Below are 18719 nucleotides of genomic sequence, written 5' to 3'. Positions count from 1 at the left end.
CATGTGCCCTGACTGGGAATGGAACTGATGACCTCTTGGTTCATGGGTCAACACTCAACCAGAGCTACAATAGCTGGGTGAAACAAGTAGTTTGGTGTTGCTAGAGCAAACAGTGAACAGTAGATAAGGTAAAAGATAAGCCTTATTTTTTAGTAGTATCTTGTGGCTTGTTTGTTTTCAATTCTTCCCTTTATTTTATTACTAGTAGCCCATCACGCGGTATCACGCGCAGTAGGCTGCCCACAGCTTCCACGGGAGCCATGCTGCTTCCACCGGAGCCGTGCAGCTTCCACGGGAGGCGGAAGCGAGCTGCCGGTACCCACGGGAGCTGGGAGGGAGCCACACCGCTTCCGTAGGAGCCGGGAGGGACCTGTGCTGATTCCACGGGAGGCGGGCCCGCCATCTCCTCTCCGGGCCTGCACTCAGCCGCAGAGGCTACCAGCCAGCCCCTCTGTCTGTGTCCGCTCTGGGCCTCACCTGCGCGCACAACCTCCTCCTGTTCGGTCGTGACCCGTTACAGAGTCCCCGCCTAATCTGCAATTTCCTCTTTATATATATATATATATATATATATATATATATATATATATATACATACATACATATATATATTTTTCACTACTATTTATCTCCCATATACTCTCTTCCACCTCCACTCACCACCCTTCCCCCCACAGTCACAAAAATATGAAACGCTTCAGGAATTTGTATCATACTTGTGCAAGGGTCATGCTAATCTTCTCTGTATCATTCCAAGTTTAGTGTATGTGCTGCTGAAGTGAACATAAGATAACCCTTTTAAATCAGTAATAAGAGGGCTTGTGTGTCATTTTGAAAAACTTGAACTTCTTTCTCCAAAGGCAAAACTGATCCACATCTTAGAAAAATTGCTCTGACAGGAGTGTGAAAGACAGACCTGAGGCAGCAAGCCTCCTTGGAGGCAGGCAAACTAACTGAAGGTTCTTCTAAGTACGTTACTAAGTCATTCAACAAGTACTTAATTTGTTCCTGTAATATGTCAAGCACTGCACTAGCATTAGAGATACAACAGTGACCAAAACAGTCTTTGCCTTTATGGAACTTATTCTCAGAGAGGAAACAAATAAGTACACTAAGGAAATACTAAATACATAATGACAAGTGGGTGAAATAGTCTGAAGTACAAATATAACAACTGATTTATACTGGGGAGTCAAAGGTGTTCCTAAGGAAGTGATAGTTGAGACCTGAAGGAAGAGTGGAAATTAGCCAGACAGCAGATGAGGTCTGACCAGGGACAGGAACAGTGAAAAATGGAGGCAGGAATAATTTAGGAAATCAAAGTTACAAGATTTGGTGAACAGTGGGGAAAATTCTGATTTGATGAGTCAGTAGACAAAGGTGCCACCAATAAATAAATGAATGAATGAATGAATAAATGGCATTATGAAAGGAAGAGTTAGACATGTCTATGAAACACTGAGATGGTTATAAATCCATTTGTGCAAAGATCTGGGCTGGAGAATTAGATTTGGGAGTCATCAGCCCAGAAATGGTAGTTTTTAAAAATGACAATGAGTGAGATCATTTAAAAAGAGGACAAAGCCCAGCCAGCCTGGCTCAGTGATCGAACATTGACCTATGAACCAGGAGGTCATGGTCTGATTCCCAGTCGGGGCCCTGGCTTACAGGTTTGCTCCCCAATGTGGGGTGTGCAGGAAGCAGCTGATCAATGATTCTCTCTCATCACTGATGTTTCTCTCTCTCTCCCTCCTCTCCCTTCTTCTCTGAAAGCAATAAAAATCTATTTTAAAAATAAATAAATAAAAAGAGGACAAAGAGTAAGAAGATCAAGTATGGAAGAAGAGAACATTCAAGAGGTGGTCAGAAAAAAATCCAGAAAAATAGACAGAACAAATGACTTAAAGAGGCAGGAAAACCATGAAAGCATAGTATTACAAAGCAAAACCAAAAATAAACAAACAAAAGAGAGGAAAAAAAAATCAGGAAAGACAGGACATAATCATCTAGTCAGAGATTCTCAATAATACAAGCCAAAAAACATACACTGGATTTAGCTATGTAAGAAATTGTGACTTCAACAGGAATACTTTCATGCAAAAATGTACCCCTAATTTTCAGTCACAATGAAACAAAAAATCTTTTAAATGTTAATCTCCAAATATCACTCAAAATAGTTATTTAAATTCAAGCTCAGCTATAGCGCACTTATATATTGAGAAATCTTACACTCTCAAGTGAAGTATATACAAACCAGAGAATACTGAAAACCTAAAAGAGCCAAAAATAGGCAATGCTCTAACTCGCAGGCAATGGGTAACCAAGCCAACCTTCATGAAACCTGGGCAGATAAACAAGGTTAACCCTTTGCACTCGCTTGCTTTTTTTCTTGATTTCTTTCTTCTACTCGGGATTTAATTTTTTAAATACCCCACATTTTACAAAGCGCGGCAGTAGAATAAAAAACTGGAATTTCTTTTCATACAAACTTATTTATTTGGATTTTTTTATATTTCAAATTATTGATACACTCAAAGAGTAATTTTAATCTCGATGCTAACCGTGTCGAGTCACACTCGACATCCGAGTGCAAAAGGTTAATATGCGAGAGGAAAAAGAAAAAAGGAAAAGAAGAGAAACAAGATGCAGAGCAGAAGACACAGCGCAACAGATTCAGTCACAGCAGATAAACACAATTAGACTAGCACAGCAAAACCAGGAGTGTGGAAAAACAAACTGTTCCCTCCATAATCTGAGACCTTCCGGAGTGCATAATGGGCCACAATGAAAGTATAGACCACCTCTCTAGAGAAAGGGAAAAACTGTGTCCCAATCTCTTTAATAGCCTATATACACACTAGAGGCCTGGTGCACGAAAATCGTGCACTCGGGGGAGTGGGGTCCCTCAGCCCTGCCTGCACCCTCTCACAGTCTGGGAGCCCTTGAGAAATGTCTGATTGACGGTTTAGGCCTGCTCCCAGCAGACATCCTTAGCGCTGCCACAGAGGCAGGAGGGGCTCCCGCCACCGGCGCTGTGCTTTCCAGCTGGGAGCCCAACCTCTAGCTGAGCAGAGCTCCCCCTGTGGGAGTGCACTGACCACCAGGGGGCAGCTCCTGCATTGAGCGTCTGCCTCCTGGTCATCAGTGCGCGTCATAGCGATCGTTGTTCCGCCGTTAGGTCAATTTGCATATTAGCCTTTAATTATATACTAGAGGCCCCATGCACGAAATTCGTGCAAGAGTAGGCCTTCCTTCACCCGGCTGCTGGCACCAGCTTCCCTCTGGCATCCAAGGACCTGGGCTTCTCTCACAGCCCCAGCTTCGTCTGGAAGGTCATCTGGAAGGATGTCTAGTCTAATTAGCATATTACGCTTTTATTATATAGAGGATTTCAGGGCATCATATTAATTGAATCGGTTCAGTGCTGCATCACTGTCAATGAAAGACATTTGTTAACACAAAGACAATGCCAAGGAGTCCACACACGCACATACACAGGCAAGAATGGGAAAATTATGATAGACCAAATTCCTCTTACTTATTTTAAGAGTGTGCTCATGAATTCTGTGTAGATTCTGGAGCAATACAATTATTGAGAATTGTCATATATAGCATAAAGTTAAGGAATAAGTAACTCTTATAACAAAATAAAAGTTCTAGAGCAGTGATTCTCAACCTTTCTAATGCCGCGACCCTTTAACCCTTTGCACTCGCTTGCTTTTTTCTCGATTCCTTTATTCTAATGCTAACCGTGTCGAGTCACACTCGACATCCGAATGCAAAAGGTTAATACAGTTCCTCATGTTATGGTGACCCCCAACCATAAAATCATTTTCGTTGCTACTTCATAACTGTAATTTTGCTACTGTTATGAATCGTAATGTAAATATCTGTGTTTTCCGATGTTCTTAAAACACAGATATTTACATTACGATTCATTAACAGTAGCAAAATTAGAGTTATGAAGTAGCAACGAAAATGATTTTATGGTTGGGGGTCACCACAACATGAGGAGCTGCATTAAAGGGTCGCGGCATTAGAAAGGTTGAGAACCACCGCTCTAGAGTTTCGTTGCACAATGTGAATGTACTGAACACTACTGAAGTGTACACATAAAAATGGTTAAGGTTATAAATTTTGTTATATTTTTCCACAATTTAAAAAGTAAAAAATAAAATAAAAAAAAGAAGTTAAAAGATTCTTCAAAGCTACTGCAAATCAGATCACAGTGATGTTTGTGGCATTTCAAAGTCTGATATTAAAAAGAAAGAAGGCTAACTAGCCTGGCTGGTGTGACTCAGTGGATGGGGGCCATGTTTACCCTTTTTTTTAAAGAATAATGCCTATCCCTAGTTGGTCTGGCTCAGTGGATAGAGCGTCAGCCTGCGGACTGAATGGTCCTGGGTTCGATTCCAGTCAAGGGCACATGCTTAGGTTGTGGGCTCGATCCCCAGTAGGGGGTGTGCAGGAGGCAACTGATCAATGATTCTCTCTCATCATTGATGTTTCTATCTCTCTCTTCCTCTTCCCTTCCTCTCTGAAATTAATAAAAATATATTTAAAAAAATAATGCCTAGTAGGCCCTCCCTTACTAAAGTGGAACTGACATGGTTAAATAGGAACATTGTTATTAAATAATTTGCATGAATCTGAAACTGACATTTGAGAGATAACAGTGAATGACAGAGATCCAGTGTTCAACTATTTAGATGAGGTAACAAACTATAGGAAAATAGGGTAGTAAAGATAGTCTGTGTCTTAAAATAGCTACATTTGGGGTAGGAAGAAGTTTAACTGGTTGAATTGTGTCCTCCAACATATGTTTAAGTCCTAATTCCCAGCACTTGTGAATGTGATCTTATTTGCAATTATGGTCTCTGCAGTTGTACTCAAGTTTTGTTTCAAGCCACCCAGTTTGTTGTACTTTGTTATAGTGGCCCTAGGAAGCTGATGCAGAAGGCATAAGAAATCTATATAGGAAGCAAAGAAGAAATAGAAGGTAATACTATATAAACCAATAGTTAAAAAAGAAATGGGATAGTTAATAACAATTGGTTCCAATACTCAAAAGATAAGAAAATTTCCAAGATAATTGGAGGAGATACGGCCACAGACTTTTTCATCAAGAAGGATATAAGGCCCTGGCCAGTGTTGCTCAGTGCTTAGAGCATCAGCCTGCGCACGGAAGGGTGGCAGGTTTGATTTCCCATCAAGGGCATGTACCTAGGTTTCGGGTTCAATCCCTGGCCCATCAAGATGCAACTTATCGATGTTGTCTCTCTCATATCTCGCCCTCTCTCCTTACCCGTCCATCCCTCCCTTCTATTCTCTAGCAATGGAAAAAATATCCTCAGGTGAGGATTAAAAAAATTAAATTAAAAAAATGACCTAAAGAGTATTATAATTGATTTCACTGCAATGGAACCCTGGATTTTTTTGTTTCTTCCTTGGTAATATTCCCACATCATTTAGTTCATATTCCTAACTAATTCATACCACTTTTAAATCATTATCTCACACCTGGATTATTGCCCCACATTTCTGACTATTCTTCCTACCTCCAAGTCTCAATTCTTCAAACCAGATAACTTTCTAAAATATTTTTAATCATGTTATGACTTCAATGGTTCTCTAATACTCAGCTCAATGTTCTAATTCTTTAGCCTGATATTGAGCTCACCATAATATCATCCTAATCCTTAGGATGAACACTTCAAGTCACGTTGGTCTTTTTACAGACATTGATTACTTCTTTCTTACAGAAATAATTTTCATAGCATTCTTCTCATCTAGAGTAAGATACAAGTATTCTGGCCCTCCACCCAATCCCCCTTACATGCTACCTTTTCTTCAAGAAGGCTCACTTTGAAGAGCCCTGATCATTACAATCCTGAGAACTTTTCTCATTTGAACACATTTTGTTTGTGCTGAAGATCTAGCACTTAATATTAGATTATACTGTCACTTTTACTTTTCACATGTATATGTCATGCCTTACTACCAACTATGCTGTAAGCACCAAAATGGCATACACCATAGCTTCTGCTTCTTTATGTTCAAGCAAATTTCAGATAAAGCAAATTGCTGTACCTCCCTAAAACAAACTGTCACTGCTCCTTACCTCCTACACTTTGTCTTCGCTTTCTCTTACAGTCACCAGGAGTTTCATATTGACCTTCTTCAAAGCCTTCCAGTGATGGAGTAGCACAGAGACCATCAATACCCAACATAGGCGGTATCTTTTCCATGATAAAATCTGGAACATGTCCTAAAGGAAAATGTTTACAATTAAGATCTTTCCTCTACCCCCTTCACCCCGAAATGTTTCAATAGTATACACCAACTTTCTAACAGTTGTCTTCATAGTTCACTTGAAGAAGCTGGGATCTCCCTCACTTAAACAAATCCCATTACTTAATAATGCAACTACATCTTACCAATATCTGATGCATAATCAATAAAAGTCTGTACTACTGCAGCCTGCAATCGTAGCTTTTTTTCTGTGTTGGCAGACATCTTTTCATGTCCTTCACTTGTCTGAAGAAGGTTTGGTGCAAATATCACTGCAAGATTGCTACTATCCATCTTATTCTCACTGGACCTTAAATGAAAAAAAGGTTTTATGAGATGGCACCAAAGGTAAAAATAAAAAATTAAAATAAAGTATTAAGTGTATTTTGCAGACCTCTTACTTTTCCAGTCAAACACAAGTCACAATATAGTTACCCTTTATCTACCCATCTACATGATCAGCTTGAATAAAGACAGAACCAGAAATACACAGCTTCTGTGTGCTTAGATACACATCATCAAAATCATGCAAACACAGAACCCACACTTTGTTTTTCCACACAAATTGAACATGTCTGATTTTCAAACCCAAACACAGAAAATCTGAAGTATTAGAAGGCAGGAAGTATGTCTAGAACAAGCAGGCTCATTGACAGCAAAGAGAAGAGAAATTTGAAGAGCAAAACACAAATATTGTAAAAACACAGTAATCTGAAACCATTCAGTGGACAAAGAATCCTACAATCACCAATAAGCTGTTCAGGCATTCATAATGATCACTATAAGGCAGAGAAGACATAATAAATCATTTGGTATATTGTTTCTTAAATTATACAGGATAGACTTCTTATAGTAAGGAAATATATAATACTAGAGGCCTGGTGCACGAAATTCGTGCAGGGGGGGTGGGTTGGAGAGGGTGGTGGTGTCACTTCAGCACGGCCTGTGCCCCCAGGGGATGTTGTCTGACTGCCGGTTTAGGCCCTGGGCATCAGGCCTAAACCGGTAGTCGGACATCCCCCTCACAATCCAGAACACTGCATGCACCAGTGACCATACTTTTCATACAGGTGAAAGGCATCTTGCTGTTGTATGGGCAGCGACATTTTTTTTTATTAGAAAAAGTAATACATAACACAATCCTTCTGAGGCAGTAGTAGCATTTTCCCCATCTTATGGGTGGAAAAACTGAAGCAGAGAGAAGTTAACTAATTGGCTTTGTCACACAGTTATAGTGTCAGAATCAGAGCTGACCACAAAATGTGCAAGCCAGAGTCCATGCATGTCATTGCTGCACCATCCTGTTTTTTCAGTGTTAGAGTAGCCTTGCCAGGTTTTAATTTTTAAATCTAAGAGACTGTTCCCAATATACAGGGTAGGGTCCCTAGGCCTGGCCGGCAATCAGGGCCTATCTGTGGGGCAACTGGCGGGCGGGGCAATCGGGGGGCCCCCGCCTTGCTTGGCACTACCTGCTTGCCGGCCCTGCCCCCACCAGTCACCTCCCACTTGGGGGGCAGACGCTCAACGCAAGAGCGTCCTGCATTGAGCGTCTGGCCCCTGGTGGTCAGTGTGCATCATAGCAACCAGTCTTCTGCTGTTTGGTCAATTTGCATATTAGGGTTTTATTATATAGGATTTTTAAGAAAAGTTTTCACTCCAAATGAAATTTTATTATCTATAAGAGTAAATCCAGCTAGTTGAGTAATTAAACTCTCATTTCCCAAGACTTTTAAATACTACTTACCTAAGAGAAACATTCCTGAGGAAATTAAAGAAGTATCTTAATATATCGATAGTGTGGTCAGGCATAAGACAGGAGAGTAACAATGTAGCTTTATTCTTCTCTTCTGTTCCTAACTGTTGAGCTTTGAAAAGTGCTTCATGTAAATCAGCTGGGAGAATGGGCTCTGGCAATTCCCTAAAAAACTGCTTAAGAAGTCCTGCAATGTCACAAGGAAGTGCAGAAGACAGACCACTTTCACCATGATCCAGTTTATTCTGAAATAGATAAAATAATCTTGAATGTTTGTGGGTTTAGGAGTATATTGCAAATAAACTATCCTTTCTTATACTCTAAAAGAGCTTTCTTTAATAAATTTCTTTTAACTCTTGTTTTAACCCTTTGCACTCGCTTGCTTTTTTCTCGATTCCTTTATTCTAAAGCTAACCGTGTCGAGTCACACTCGACATCCGAGTGCAAAAGGTTAATATATCTCCTTTTTAGAAGGCTAAAAATAATAAAATTTAATTTTTTTTCAATTATAGAAACTAGGACCATGAATTTGAAACTACTCTAAACTTTCAAAGCATTGTATAAGCAGCTTGATTGTGATGATTTCACAATGTATATGTAAATCAAAACATCAAGTTGTACATACTAAATGTACTGGTGAATTATATCTCAATAAAACAGGGTGGGGGGGAGAGTATTATAGAAATGATTTACTTTCTTTTGGAAAAAAGTTCTTCTGCCATGAAAAAAGCTATTTTCAAATTCAATTTCTGTCAATAATTCATGTAATACTTCTAAATAGTTCAATTGCAAAACCACACTAAAAATATGGTACAAAAGAAAAATGACAGTTCAAGAATATGCTTACCTTTAACGCTTTTAGACGAATAACAGATCCTGATTTCCTAAAAAGCCCTTCTGTATGAATATGCTCTTCTAGAGATGTGCAAGCATCAACAAGAAAGCTGAAACAGAGAAATCTTTTCAGGTGGCCAGAACACATCTTCTAAGTCCCATTGTTCTGCCCAAGTACAGGAGCAGACCAGGCACTACACCCCTTACAGAAGCTCTGATGCTACAAATCCCTTTAATCTGTGATAAAAGGTTACTTGCTTCCTAAATTCCTCTCTAGGAACCACCATTTTACCCATGAAAACTTCAATAAACCCACTTAATCCTACATCCTTCTCAATCCTGTTTCTCTGCTTTCATTCAGAGCACAGGACTTGTCTTTTGCACTGCCTCTACTCTACCTTCTTTCATATCCCAGTCTCTCCTCCACCCTCTCCAATCAGACTCTTATCGCCATTACTCAAAAAAAAAAAAAAAAAAAAAAAGCACTCTCGGGAGTCACCAATGGCCTCTGCCTTGCCAAATCCATGGTAAATTCATTGTCTTCATCTTGTTTGCCCTACCAGCATAACACACTTGACCACTCCCAGCTCATTTTAAAAATACTTTTTCACTCTTTCGGTTCTCCTACTGACTCCCTGACTGCTTCTTCTCAAACTCCTTTTCTGGATCCTCCTTTTTTACCAGACCTCTATATGCTGGGATGACCCAGGGCTCTAAAGCCTTCTTTTCTTCATTCTCTCCCCAGGTGTGATCATGCACAGCATACACAGCTTAAAATATCTATCATCTACTTACTACGTTTGCCCCCAAATAAGGCTTTTTTCCTCACTCCAACATTATCTCTCAGAAAATCAAATACACCCCAGTCCTTACAACCTTTTTCATATTTAAAGGTGTGTGCTCAATTTTTATATTGAACAAGTAGAGGCCCGGTGCACGAAATTCATGCATGGCGCAGGGGGGGGGGGTGTCCTTCAGCCCAGCCTGCACCCTCTCCAATCTGGGACATCCCTCTCACAATCCAGGACTGCTGGCTCCCAATTGCTCGCCTGCCTGCCTTCCTGATTTCCCCTAACTGCTTCTGCCTGCCAGCCTGATCACCCCCTAACCACTCCCCAGCCAGCCTGATTGATGCCTAACTGCTCCCCTGCCAGCCTGGTCACCCCTAACTGCCCTCCCTTGCAGGCCTGGTCCCTCCCAAATGCCCTTCCCTGCAGGACTGGTCGCCCCCAACTTCCCTTCTCTGCCGGTTTGGTCACCCCTAACTGCCCTCCCCTGCAGGCTTGATCGCCCCCAACTGCCCTCCCTTGCAGGCCTGGTCCCTCCCAATTGCCCTCCCCTGCTGGCCATCTTGTGCCGGCCATCTTGTGTCCACATAGGGGCAGGATCTTTGATCACATGGGAGAAGCCATCTTGTGTGTTGGAGTGATGGTCAATCTGCATAATACTCTTTTATTAGATAGAATAGAGGCCTGGTGCACAGGTGGGGGCTGGCTGGTTTGCCCTGAAGGATGTCCCGGATGAGGGTGGGGGTTCCCTTGGGGCGTGGGGCGGCCTGGGCGAGGTGACCCAAGTGGAGGCCCTGGTATCTGGGGTTTATTTATCTTCTACAATTGAAACTTTGTAGCCTGGAGCGGAGCCAAGCCTTCTGTTCCCTCCATGGCAGCAGTTATTTCAATTGGGGTTTATGTATCTTCTATAATTGAAACTTTGTAGCCTTAAGCAGAGGCCTGGGCGGGCCAGGGTGTGTGAAAAGTTTGGCTTCCTCCATCGCCGGGGCAACCCAAGCCTCCCTCCTGCTCTCTCCAGCTCCATGCTGCCGCCATTTCTGTTTGGATTTATCTATCTTCTATCATTGAAACTTTGTAGCCTTGAGTGGAGTCCTAGGCCAGCCAGGGCAGGCGGAAAGCTTGGCTTCCTCCATTGCTGGGGAAACCCAAGCCTCCCTCCTGCTCTCTGTGGCCAGTAGCCATCTTGGTTGGATTTATTTGCACATTCGCTCCTGACTGGCTTATGGGTGTGGCTTGTGGTGTAGCGGAGTGATGGTTAATTTGCATATTACTCTTTTATTAGATAGGATGTAGTCATTATTACTGGGAATATGACTTTGCAATTCTAAATGTTGAAAATCAGTATAAACAAACCTTTTGCAGGTAATTTAAAAAGCAAAATACTAAAGGGTTACCTTAATGAAGATTATGAATCTACACCTATAATCTGAGGGAAAATGATTCTAAGGTAGCAAGGTGTTCAATAAGTGCTTTTGGACAATGCATCAATTAAAAATCTAGGTTACTGGACTAGAGTAGGCAGAATGAACCCTACTTTGGACAGAGAGAAAAATAATTAGAAAGAGCTAAAACAGTTTCTTTAAGTGCATTCAAACTATTTTCTTAAGATGTAAACTTACCTAGTAATTTCTGATGCATTTAGTCCAAAAGATTTATAAATAGTAAGCAACATAAAAAATATGAAATCAAACGAAGGACTTGTATGCATGCATATAAGCATAAACAATGGACGCAAAACTCTGGGGGGTGAGGGCATGTATGGATGTGGGGTGGAGGGGGTAATGGTAAGATATGTACACATATAATACCTCAATAAAAAAAAAAAAGTTCAAGGTATGCAATTTATATTCACAAATATGCTAATATTCTTTTAGCATAATATTCTTTTACCCAACTTTTCTAAAACAAAAATATCAATACTTTAGCTGAATTGGTAATTTAGTATATTACTGAATATAAGCAGAATTGTGGCAAAAGAATTGGTATAGACCTGAAATCTCTAATTTAATAAAACAAAAATAATTTGCTCTCTAACATTTACTCATTACTAAACCTTAAAATTCAATCCTGGGAGTAAGTAAAAATTAACATTAAAATATATAAAAGTTTAAATAAAATTTTTTTACATTACTATTGAGAAATGAAATCATCTGTTAATTTAAAACAAATGTGTAAGTCAATCAACTATTTATTTTTAAACATTCAAATACCACTTTGAAATATTTATTCATTTCAAACTTTGCTTACCTTGGAATGTGTCCATATTCTGGTACAACAGAATGGGGCAATGCATTAAAAGGTACTCCAAATATTTTACCCTAAAATGACAAATTTAGTTACTCTAACACAAATATTAAGCATAATATAAATTTTCTTAAATATTAGGGCAAATTAAAAACCTCAGCAAATAAAAAAAGATAGCAGAGCCAGCTGGTGGCTCAGTGATTGAGTATCGACCTATGAACCAGGAGGTCAGTCTGTTTCCCAGTCGGGCACAAGCCCTAACTGCCAGCTCAATCCTCAGTAGGGGGAGTGCAAGAGGCAGCCCATCAATGATTCTCATCCTCGATGTTTCCTCTCTCTCTCCACCCTTCTCTCTGAAGTCGATAAAAAAATACATTTTTTTAAAAAGCAGAAGTAAACTATCAATCAGTCAAGACAAAGAAAATAATTCTTCCAAGTACATTTTGTAAAAAGTAACTACCTTATGCTAGGTGCTAAGAGTACAATGATGGCAAAGATAAAGTCAGTGCCCTCAAGCAATGTGGTAAATTTCATTGGTTTCCAAAGCCATAATGGAAAAATCAACCCAGTTAGTGCTTAGTCATGAAATTCTTAAACAGATTTGTCCCAAAACACTAAGGTTTCCCTCAAAATACTACCTGTTCCGCCCTAGCTAGTTTGGCTCAGTGGATAGAACTTAGGTCTGTGGACTAAAGGGTCCCGGTTTTGATTCTGGTCAAGGACCTGGTTGTGGGCTAGATCCTCAGTAGGAGGAAGCGGATCAATGATTCTCTCTCATCATTGATATTTCTCTCTCTCTCTCCCTCTCCCTTCCTCTCTGAAACCAATAAAAATGTATTTAAAAGAAATACTACCTGTTCCTTTAGTGACCTTAAAAATACTGATCTTATACCTTCCTTCTGGCAACCTTATAAACACTAATTTGAATAAGAGGCTAAGTCCATTGATAATGGTAATTCCTGTCATTCATTGGGTACTTCCTAAAATTACACCAGAAGTGGTTATTTTCAGGCCTGATTACCTTTTACACACTCTGTGGAAAAATGCTATTCAAACTACTTTCTGAGCTACCCAAAAATAGGGATTCTGCAAACATTTAATTCAAATTTCATTTAACTACTTTAAAAACCATTTTAAACAGTCACATTCAAATGTATTACTCACATTCAAAATTTAACACACTGAAAATCCCAAAAGTAAAATTGTAAATGTCGGTTAACTTGCATGTTTGTACACACCTTTCCACTATCTTTGTGCACGCATTCAAACCTCTTAAAAATGTGTCACTGAGTAAGAAAGTTGTAGCTTTTCATTGGACTTAAGAAAATAAATTAAAGCCTGTATATGTGTCTAATTATACAAAATTAAATAAATGGGTATGCCTAATCTCACAAATGTTAATTTAGCTTAAATGAATCTGCTCTCCAAGAATGCTCTTGAAGCACTTACATTTTAAGAGCATCTTATTTAACATTGTACTTACAATGAGAAACCATTCAGCATTGTTAATGATTCAACAGACTAACAAAATTTCACTTTTTCAAACATGTGGCTCCATTTAACTGAGGAATACAGAAAAGACAATCCTATATAATAAAGAGCTAATATGCAAATGGCCACCTGAGGCCGGGCCGGGGGACCTGAGGCCGTGTCCCCCTGCCCTGCGGGGCTTGACAGGGGTGGGGCCCGGCCAGGTCTGGGTCTCTCATGGGTGGGTGGTGACTTGACCTTGGGTCCCTCAGCATGCCCCAGACTGTGACAGAAGGGAGATTTTCTAATATACATTTTACTAATTTTCTTTCATCTCTGACACTTCTATTATAGAGAAAGGGCAAAGAGCAATATTAAAATATTTCCTCTAATTAATTCTCTTTTAATGTGCACGAATTTCGTGCACGGGGTCACTAGTTTAGTATAATGCTTTAAGAGAGCAAGCTGTTTGTTAGAGGCAGGACTGCCAGATTTTATTTTATTTTTTAAATATATTTTATTGATTTTTTACAGAGAGGAAGGGAGAGGGAGAGAGAGTTAGAAACATCGATCAGCTGCCTCCTGCACACCTCCTACTGGGGATGTGCCTGCAACCAAGGTTCATGCCCTTGACCAGAATCGAACCTGGGACCTTTCAGTCCGAAGGTTCTATCCACTGAGCCAAACCGGTTAGGGCAGGACTGCCAGATTTTAAAGACTGGCTCTTCCATTTATCAAGTGATCTTGATCAAATTAACATTCCCTATGCCTCAGTATCCTGACATAGGTCCTAAATCTGATGCAGAGTAAGCATTCAAAGAATATTTGCTGCTGTTACGATTACCATTTCAAAGAGAGCTACTTAAAAAAAGTTAACACAGGTAAACCCTTGTCTGGATAAGTCAAAATTTTCTTGATACTGTGCAACCAAACAAAATACAAAAACAAATCAGATGCTGAAGCTGATTATATGTCTACAAGTGTCATACATAAGTAAAATTCAGGGAGCTTCCCCCCGCCTTAAGTCTCATTATTCTCAATATTTGGCTTCACAAGTAACTGTTAAAATTTAACCTCATAAAATAAAGAGCATGCTTTTTTAAATTGTATGTATTGGAATATCATTTATAATACCACCTTAAAAGATTTCTAGTTCTTTTCTTAAAAAACTCAAAACTATTATTAGCCAACCAACACCAAATAACTAAAGAAATATAGTTTTCAATTACTCATCTTGTGAGATCTCACTCATATTAACACTACAATCTTCTGTATTTTATTAGTGTTTCTAATGTGACAATCAGGATATAGACCATTTATTATCGTTAACAACTAAAATTAGTTTAAGTGGCATGTGACAGGCATTGTGCTAGTCCTATTGCCATATCTTAGTTTTTGGGTTTTTTTAGACAACCCAAGGAAAGATACCATTATTCCCACTTTATAGAATAGAAACTGAAGCTTAGGAAAATTAAACAAGCAGTTCAAGATCACACATCTAGTAGGGGTAGAGCAGGACTCAAACTCAGACCTATCTGAATCTAAAGACAGGTGTCAGTTTTTCTTAAGCAGTAAAAAAAAAATCCATGTACAAATTCTTTCATATGGCAACATATCTATACTAATAAAAGCCTATGTGGTCGTCACGCCCTCATGCTGTGATGCCCTCACGCCGTCACAATCCATCACCAGGAGGCTGTGTGCACAGCGGGCACACGCGGGTGGGGACTCGACACTGTGTGCTCGGTGCAGAGGCAGGACCTCTGGCTCCGGCCTACCTCTTTGGGGCAATCCATCGAGGAGCCCCAGATAGGTGGGTGGGGCCTACTTCTTTGGGGAGATAGATTGTGGGGCTCCTGCACTGTGAGAGGAGTGCACGAATTTCATGCACCAGGCCTCTAGTTTGTTAATAGTTAAAAACTAGAGTGGCTTTCCAAAATCTCAAATATAGTTGGTTTTGTAAGAATATAAAAACAATTTCTCTAAAATTTATGAGGTATACACATCATTTTTTAAAAAATCCTCACTGCAAGATGTTTTTATTGATGAGAGAGAGAGAGAGAAACATTGATCCATTGCCTCCATACACTCCTGACCTGGGATGGAACCTGCAACCTATGTATGTGCCCTGACTGGGAATGTAATCAGCACGTTTTTGGCGTGTGGGACAACATTCCAACCAACTGAGCCACCTGGCCAGAGCACAAATTATTTTTGTTAATAGTTTTCTTCTCCAAGTATTCATTATCTTTCAGATACTATAAACTGTTAAGTTACCAAATTTACTTTTATCAGTCTTCAGTTCTAAGTACTTAGAAAGTACCACATAATTAGGCAAATAAATTAAAAATAAAATGCTGTATTTTCCATTTACTTCATTTTTCACAAAGTTCTCTTTTTCTTTCTTTTTTGTTAATCTTCACCAGAGAATATTTTTCCATTGATTTTTAGGAAGAGTGAGAGAGAGGGGGGTTAGGTTAGGGGAGGGAGAGAAAGACAAACATCCATGTGAGAGACACATGGATTGGTTGCCTCCTGCATACCCCCAACTGGGGCCAGGGATGGAACCTGCAACCCAGGTACTATGCCCTTGACCAGGAATCAAACCCAAGATCCTTGTGTGCTTGGGATGTCGCTCTAACCACTGAGAACACTAGTCAGGCCCACAATGAAATTCTTGATGCAGTAGATATAAAAGTCTCATTCAAAATTCCTTTACCTTGACCACACAAAAGTCATCAACAGCTTGTTTATTTATTATATTTTTTAGAAGTAATTTTATTTCTGTTGTTGTTGTTAATCCTCAGTCAAGGATATTTTTTCCATTGATTTTTAGAGAGGGGAAGGGAAGGGAAGAGACAGAGAAACATGGATGTGAGAGAGGCACATCGATTGGCTGCCTCCAGTACTGGTGAGGGATCAAGCCTGCAACTGAAGTACGTGCCCTTGACTGGAATCGAACCCAGAACCCTTCAGTCTGCAGGCATACGCTCTATCCAATGAGCCCAACTGGCTAGGGCCATCAACAGCTTTTTAAATCATTCCACTCTGGATTCTCATCTTACTCATTTAAAAAAATAGCTTTATGTGTCAAAATATGATTTTCCCCCCAAATTGGTGAATACAGAGGTACTATCTGAAGCCTATTTTAATGTTCTGTCACACCTCTTCATCTGCTGATTCATTTAGAAAATGTACTGGTCCCCCTTCTCTTCAAATCTTACTCTACAACAGGGGTGTAGTATGTATCTCCTTCCCCATGTGCTACTTGTTCAAAATATAATAAACTGGCAATATGGGGGGGGGGGTATTTTTTCCCCAAATTTTAAGAGAAATTTTATGTAGAAAGTTACAGAGGTAGTAGAAGTGAGCCAGCTGGGTTGCTTAGGCTCCGGAAACAAGTTACAGAAGCAAAAGAAGGGCCCTTGGAGCTTAGGAGAGAGAAAGGCAAAGGTAACAGGTCTGAGGGGGGGTGGAGGGGGGGGGACGACGACGACAACGATGGAGAAAGCGGAGAAAGGGAAAGGCACCTGGAAATATTTTTAATTGTCACAACTGGGAGATGCTACTGTCATCTTGTGGGTAGAAGTCAGAGATGCTGCTAAACATCCTACCATGCACAGGACAGCTATATGCCCCCCGATTATCTACCTCAAAATGTCAAGCTGCTGAGACTGAAAAATCCTGCAACTTTCTCAGTGACCAAAAAATCCCTGTAAAGAGTAAGAAATGTCATTCTCTTAAATTTCAGCCGTTGGCTACTTGGATTGAATTGGACAGTGTTAGAGAGTGGGAATTTTTGAGCATGCTTCCAGAAAGGCTGTGGACTATGCCCCAGATACCAGCTGTCAATGCTGACACCAGGCCAGGCCTTGAGATAGGGTCTCATGGCCCCTTTCCAGCCCGTAGGCCTTCTTTCATAGAACACTGTCAGCTTTCTGAAGAACAGGACGACCCTGAGAATAACATGGTCGTCAATGGCATGACTCTGAGTTGCTTGGGAAAAACTGTTTTGTCTTGGGTTGCTTGCTCTGCAAAAACTGGATGTGGTTAATGGGCTTAAAAGTGGTCCTACACAAAGGGTCGCTGCTACTCCCTGGTCTCCCTGCGTGGAGAATGGCAGAGCAGTCGCCCGGTCGCCAGGCCGACTAATAAAGGCTCCCTAAATTTTAATTTGGTCTGGGCTCCAGTGGTAGTTCACTTGCGTTCGCTCCACAACAGTTAACCACCTTCTCTTTTGGATCCCTACAGAATGAACATTTTGGCATGACCTGGTAGTGATAGTGAAGGTGTGCTTCCCCCCACCCCCACACCTCCCTTTACCTGAATCTTCCCCAGAACTCACCACTGCTGCTGTGGCTGCCGCGTCCCGTCTCCTGCGCTCGCACTGCCCACGGCCACCTTTGACCTTAATGCCGTAGACAGCCCGAAGCTGCTGCAACAAGGCCAACCTCACCAGCCTCTGGTCCCACATCCCGGAGGCGTCGCCCGCTCTCCGAGGCCGGATCCGAGTCCTGAGCCTCGTTCGCCAACAAGCCTTCCAAGTTCGGCACACGCTCGGGTGTGCGCTCCGCCTCGCTGCTTCGCGGCCCCGTCCGGCCCCGCTCCGGCCGCCAGCCACCTCCACGGCTTTCCCCGGTTCCTCGCTCCACTTCCACCAACCGTCTTCCCTTAAGGATTTGATCTAGCCACGCCCCACCTTTCCTTCACTTACGCCAGCCTTCTTTCTGGTCACACGACCCTGTCAGCTACTTACAAAGACCTCCCTTCTTCCTCCCTGATCCTTTCGGTTCCCGGTACCGACGCCCGTTAGCACCTTCTCACCACTTCCGGCCACTTCCGAAGACTCCCCTTTCCTCCACCCCGGGCTTTGCCGACGGCTCTCTCCAAACTGTAAAGACGACTTTTGGCCCCTTCTGCCCCGGCAGGGTCAGTGGAGTGTCTGTCTCTGTCCCCGCCCCAGGCCGCCGGACCAGCCGGCTACGCAGGCGTCTCTTCCAGTCCCGGTCCCCGCCCGGGCTGGTCTCCACCGTCACCTCGTCTCACAGGCTGCCCTTCCCTCCCCCATTAGCCCGCCCGCGGCCCTCCGCCTGCATATCCTGGTGCGCTCGCTGCAACCAGAAAGCCCTCCTCATGCCGCCGCCCCGACGCCCCCGCAGACGCCCCGAGCCACTGCTATCCCACCGCAGGTCCCAGCCAGCTCGAAAGGCAGCGCCAAACAGCGCTCCGCATGCTGATTGGCCCGCTCCGTTTTTCAAAATCAGGACCTCGGAGGGTGGCCAGGTGCTGCCTGTCTAGCGAGGTGCGGGCAAAGGGGAGACTACGAAGGGGGTGCG

General features: G+C 41.7%; 1 protein-coding gene and 1 non-coding gene across 3 annotated transcripts in view; both read right to left on the bottom strand.

The window, feature by feature from the left end:
• The window catches only part of ARHGAP11A (Rho GTPase activating protein 11A), a 28833-nt gene extending 10868 nt beyond the window's left edge, over window positions 1-17965 (bottom strand). Inside the window, exons 1-6 of one of the 2 annotated variants that reach the window (XM_008142964.3) lie at window positions 17729-17965; window positions 11917-11987; window positions 8892-8988; window positions 8036-8289; window positions 6438-6601; window positions 6122-6268 (exon numbers count right to left, since the gene is read on the bottom strand). In XM_008142964.3, the coding sequence (XP_008141186.2) occupies window positions 6122-6268; window positions 6438-6601; window positions 8036-8289; window positions 8892-8988; window positions 11917-11987; window positions 17729-17857 (862 nt within the window). In that variant the 5' untranslated portion in view covers window positions 17858-17965. Of the gene's footprint in view, window positions 1-6121; window positions 6269-6437; window positions 6602-8035; window positions 8290-8891; window positions 8989-11916; window positions 11988-17728 lie in introns of those variants that run through there. The other variant, XM_028147431.2, reaches the window with a different exon arrangement.
• LOC114232060 (U6 spliceosomal RNA) lies at window positions 682-784 on the bottom strand. The gene has a single exon (XR_008556189.1). It is a non-coding gene; the product is annotated as a U6 spliceosomal RNA (small nuclear RNA).
• Window positions 17966-18719: the final 754 nt, after the last annotated feature.

The sequence above is a fragment of the Eptesicus fuscus genome, chromosome 5 (genome assembly GCF_027574615.1).
Source record: "Eptesicus fuscus isolate TK198812 chromosome 5, DD_ASM_mEF_20220401, whole genome shotgun sequence".
NCBI lineage: Eukaryota > Metazoa > Chordata > Mammalia > Chiroptera > Vespertilionidae > Eptesicus > Eptesicus fuscus.
This window is presented reverse-complemented; position numbering and strand designations above follow the sequence as displayed.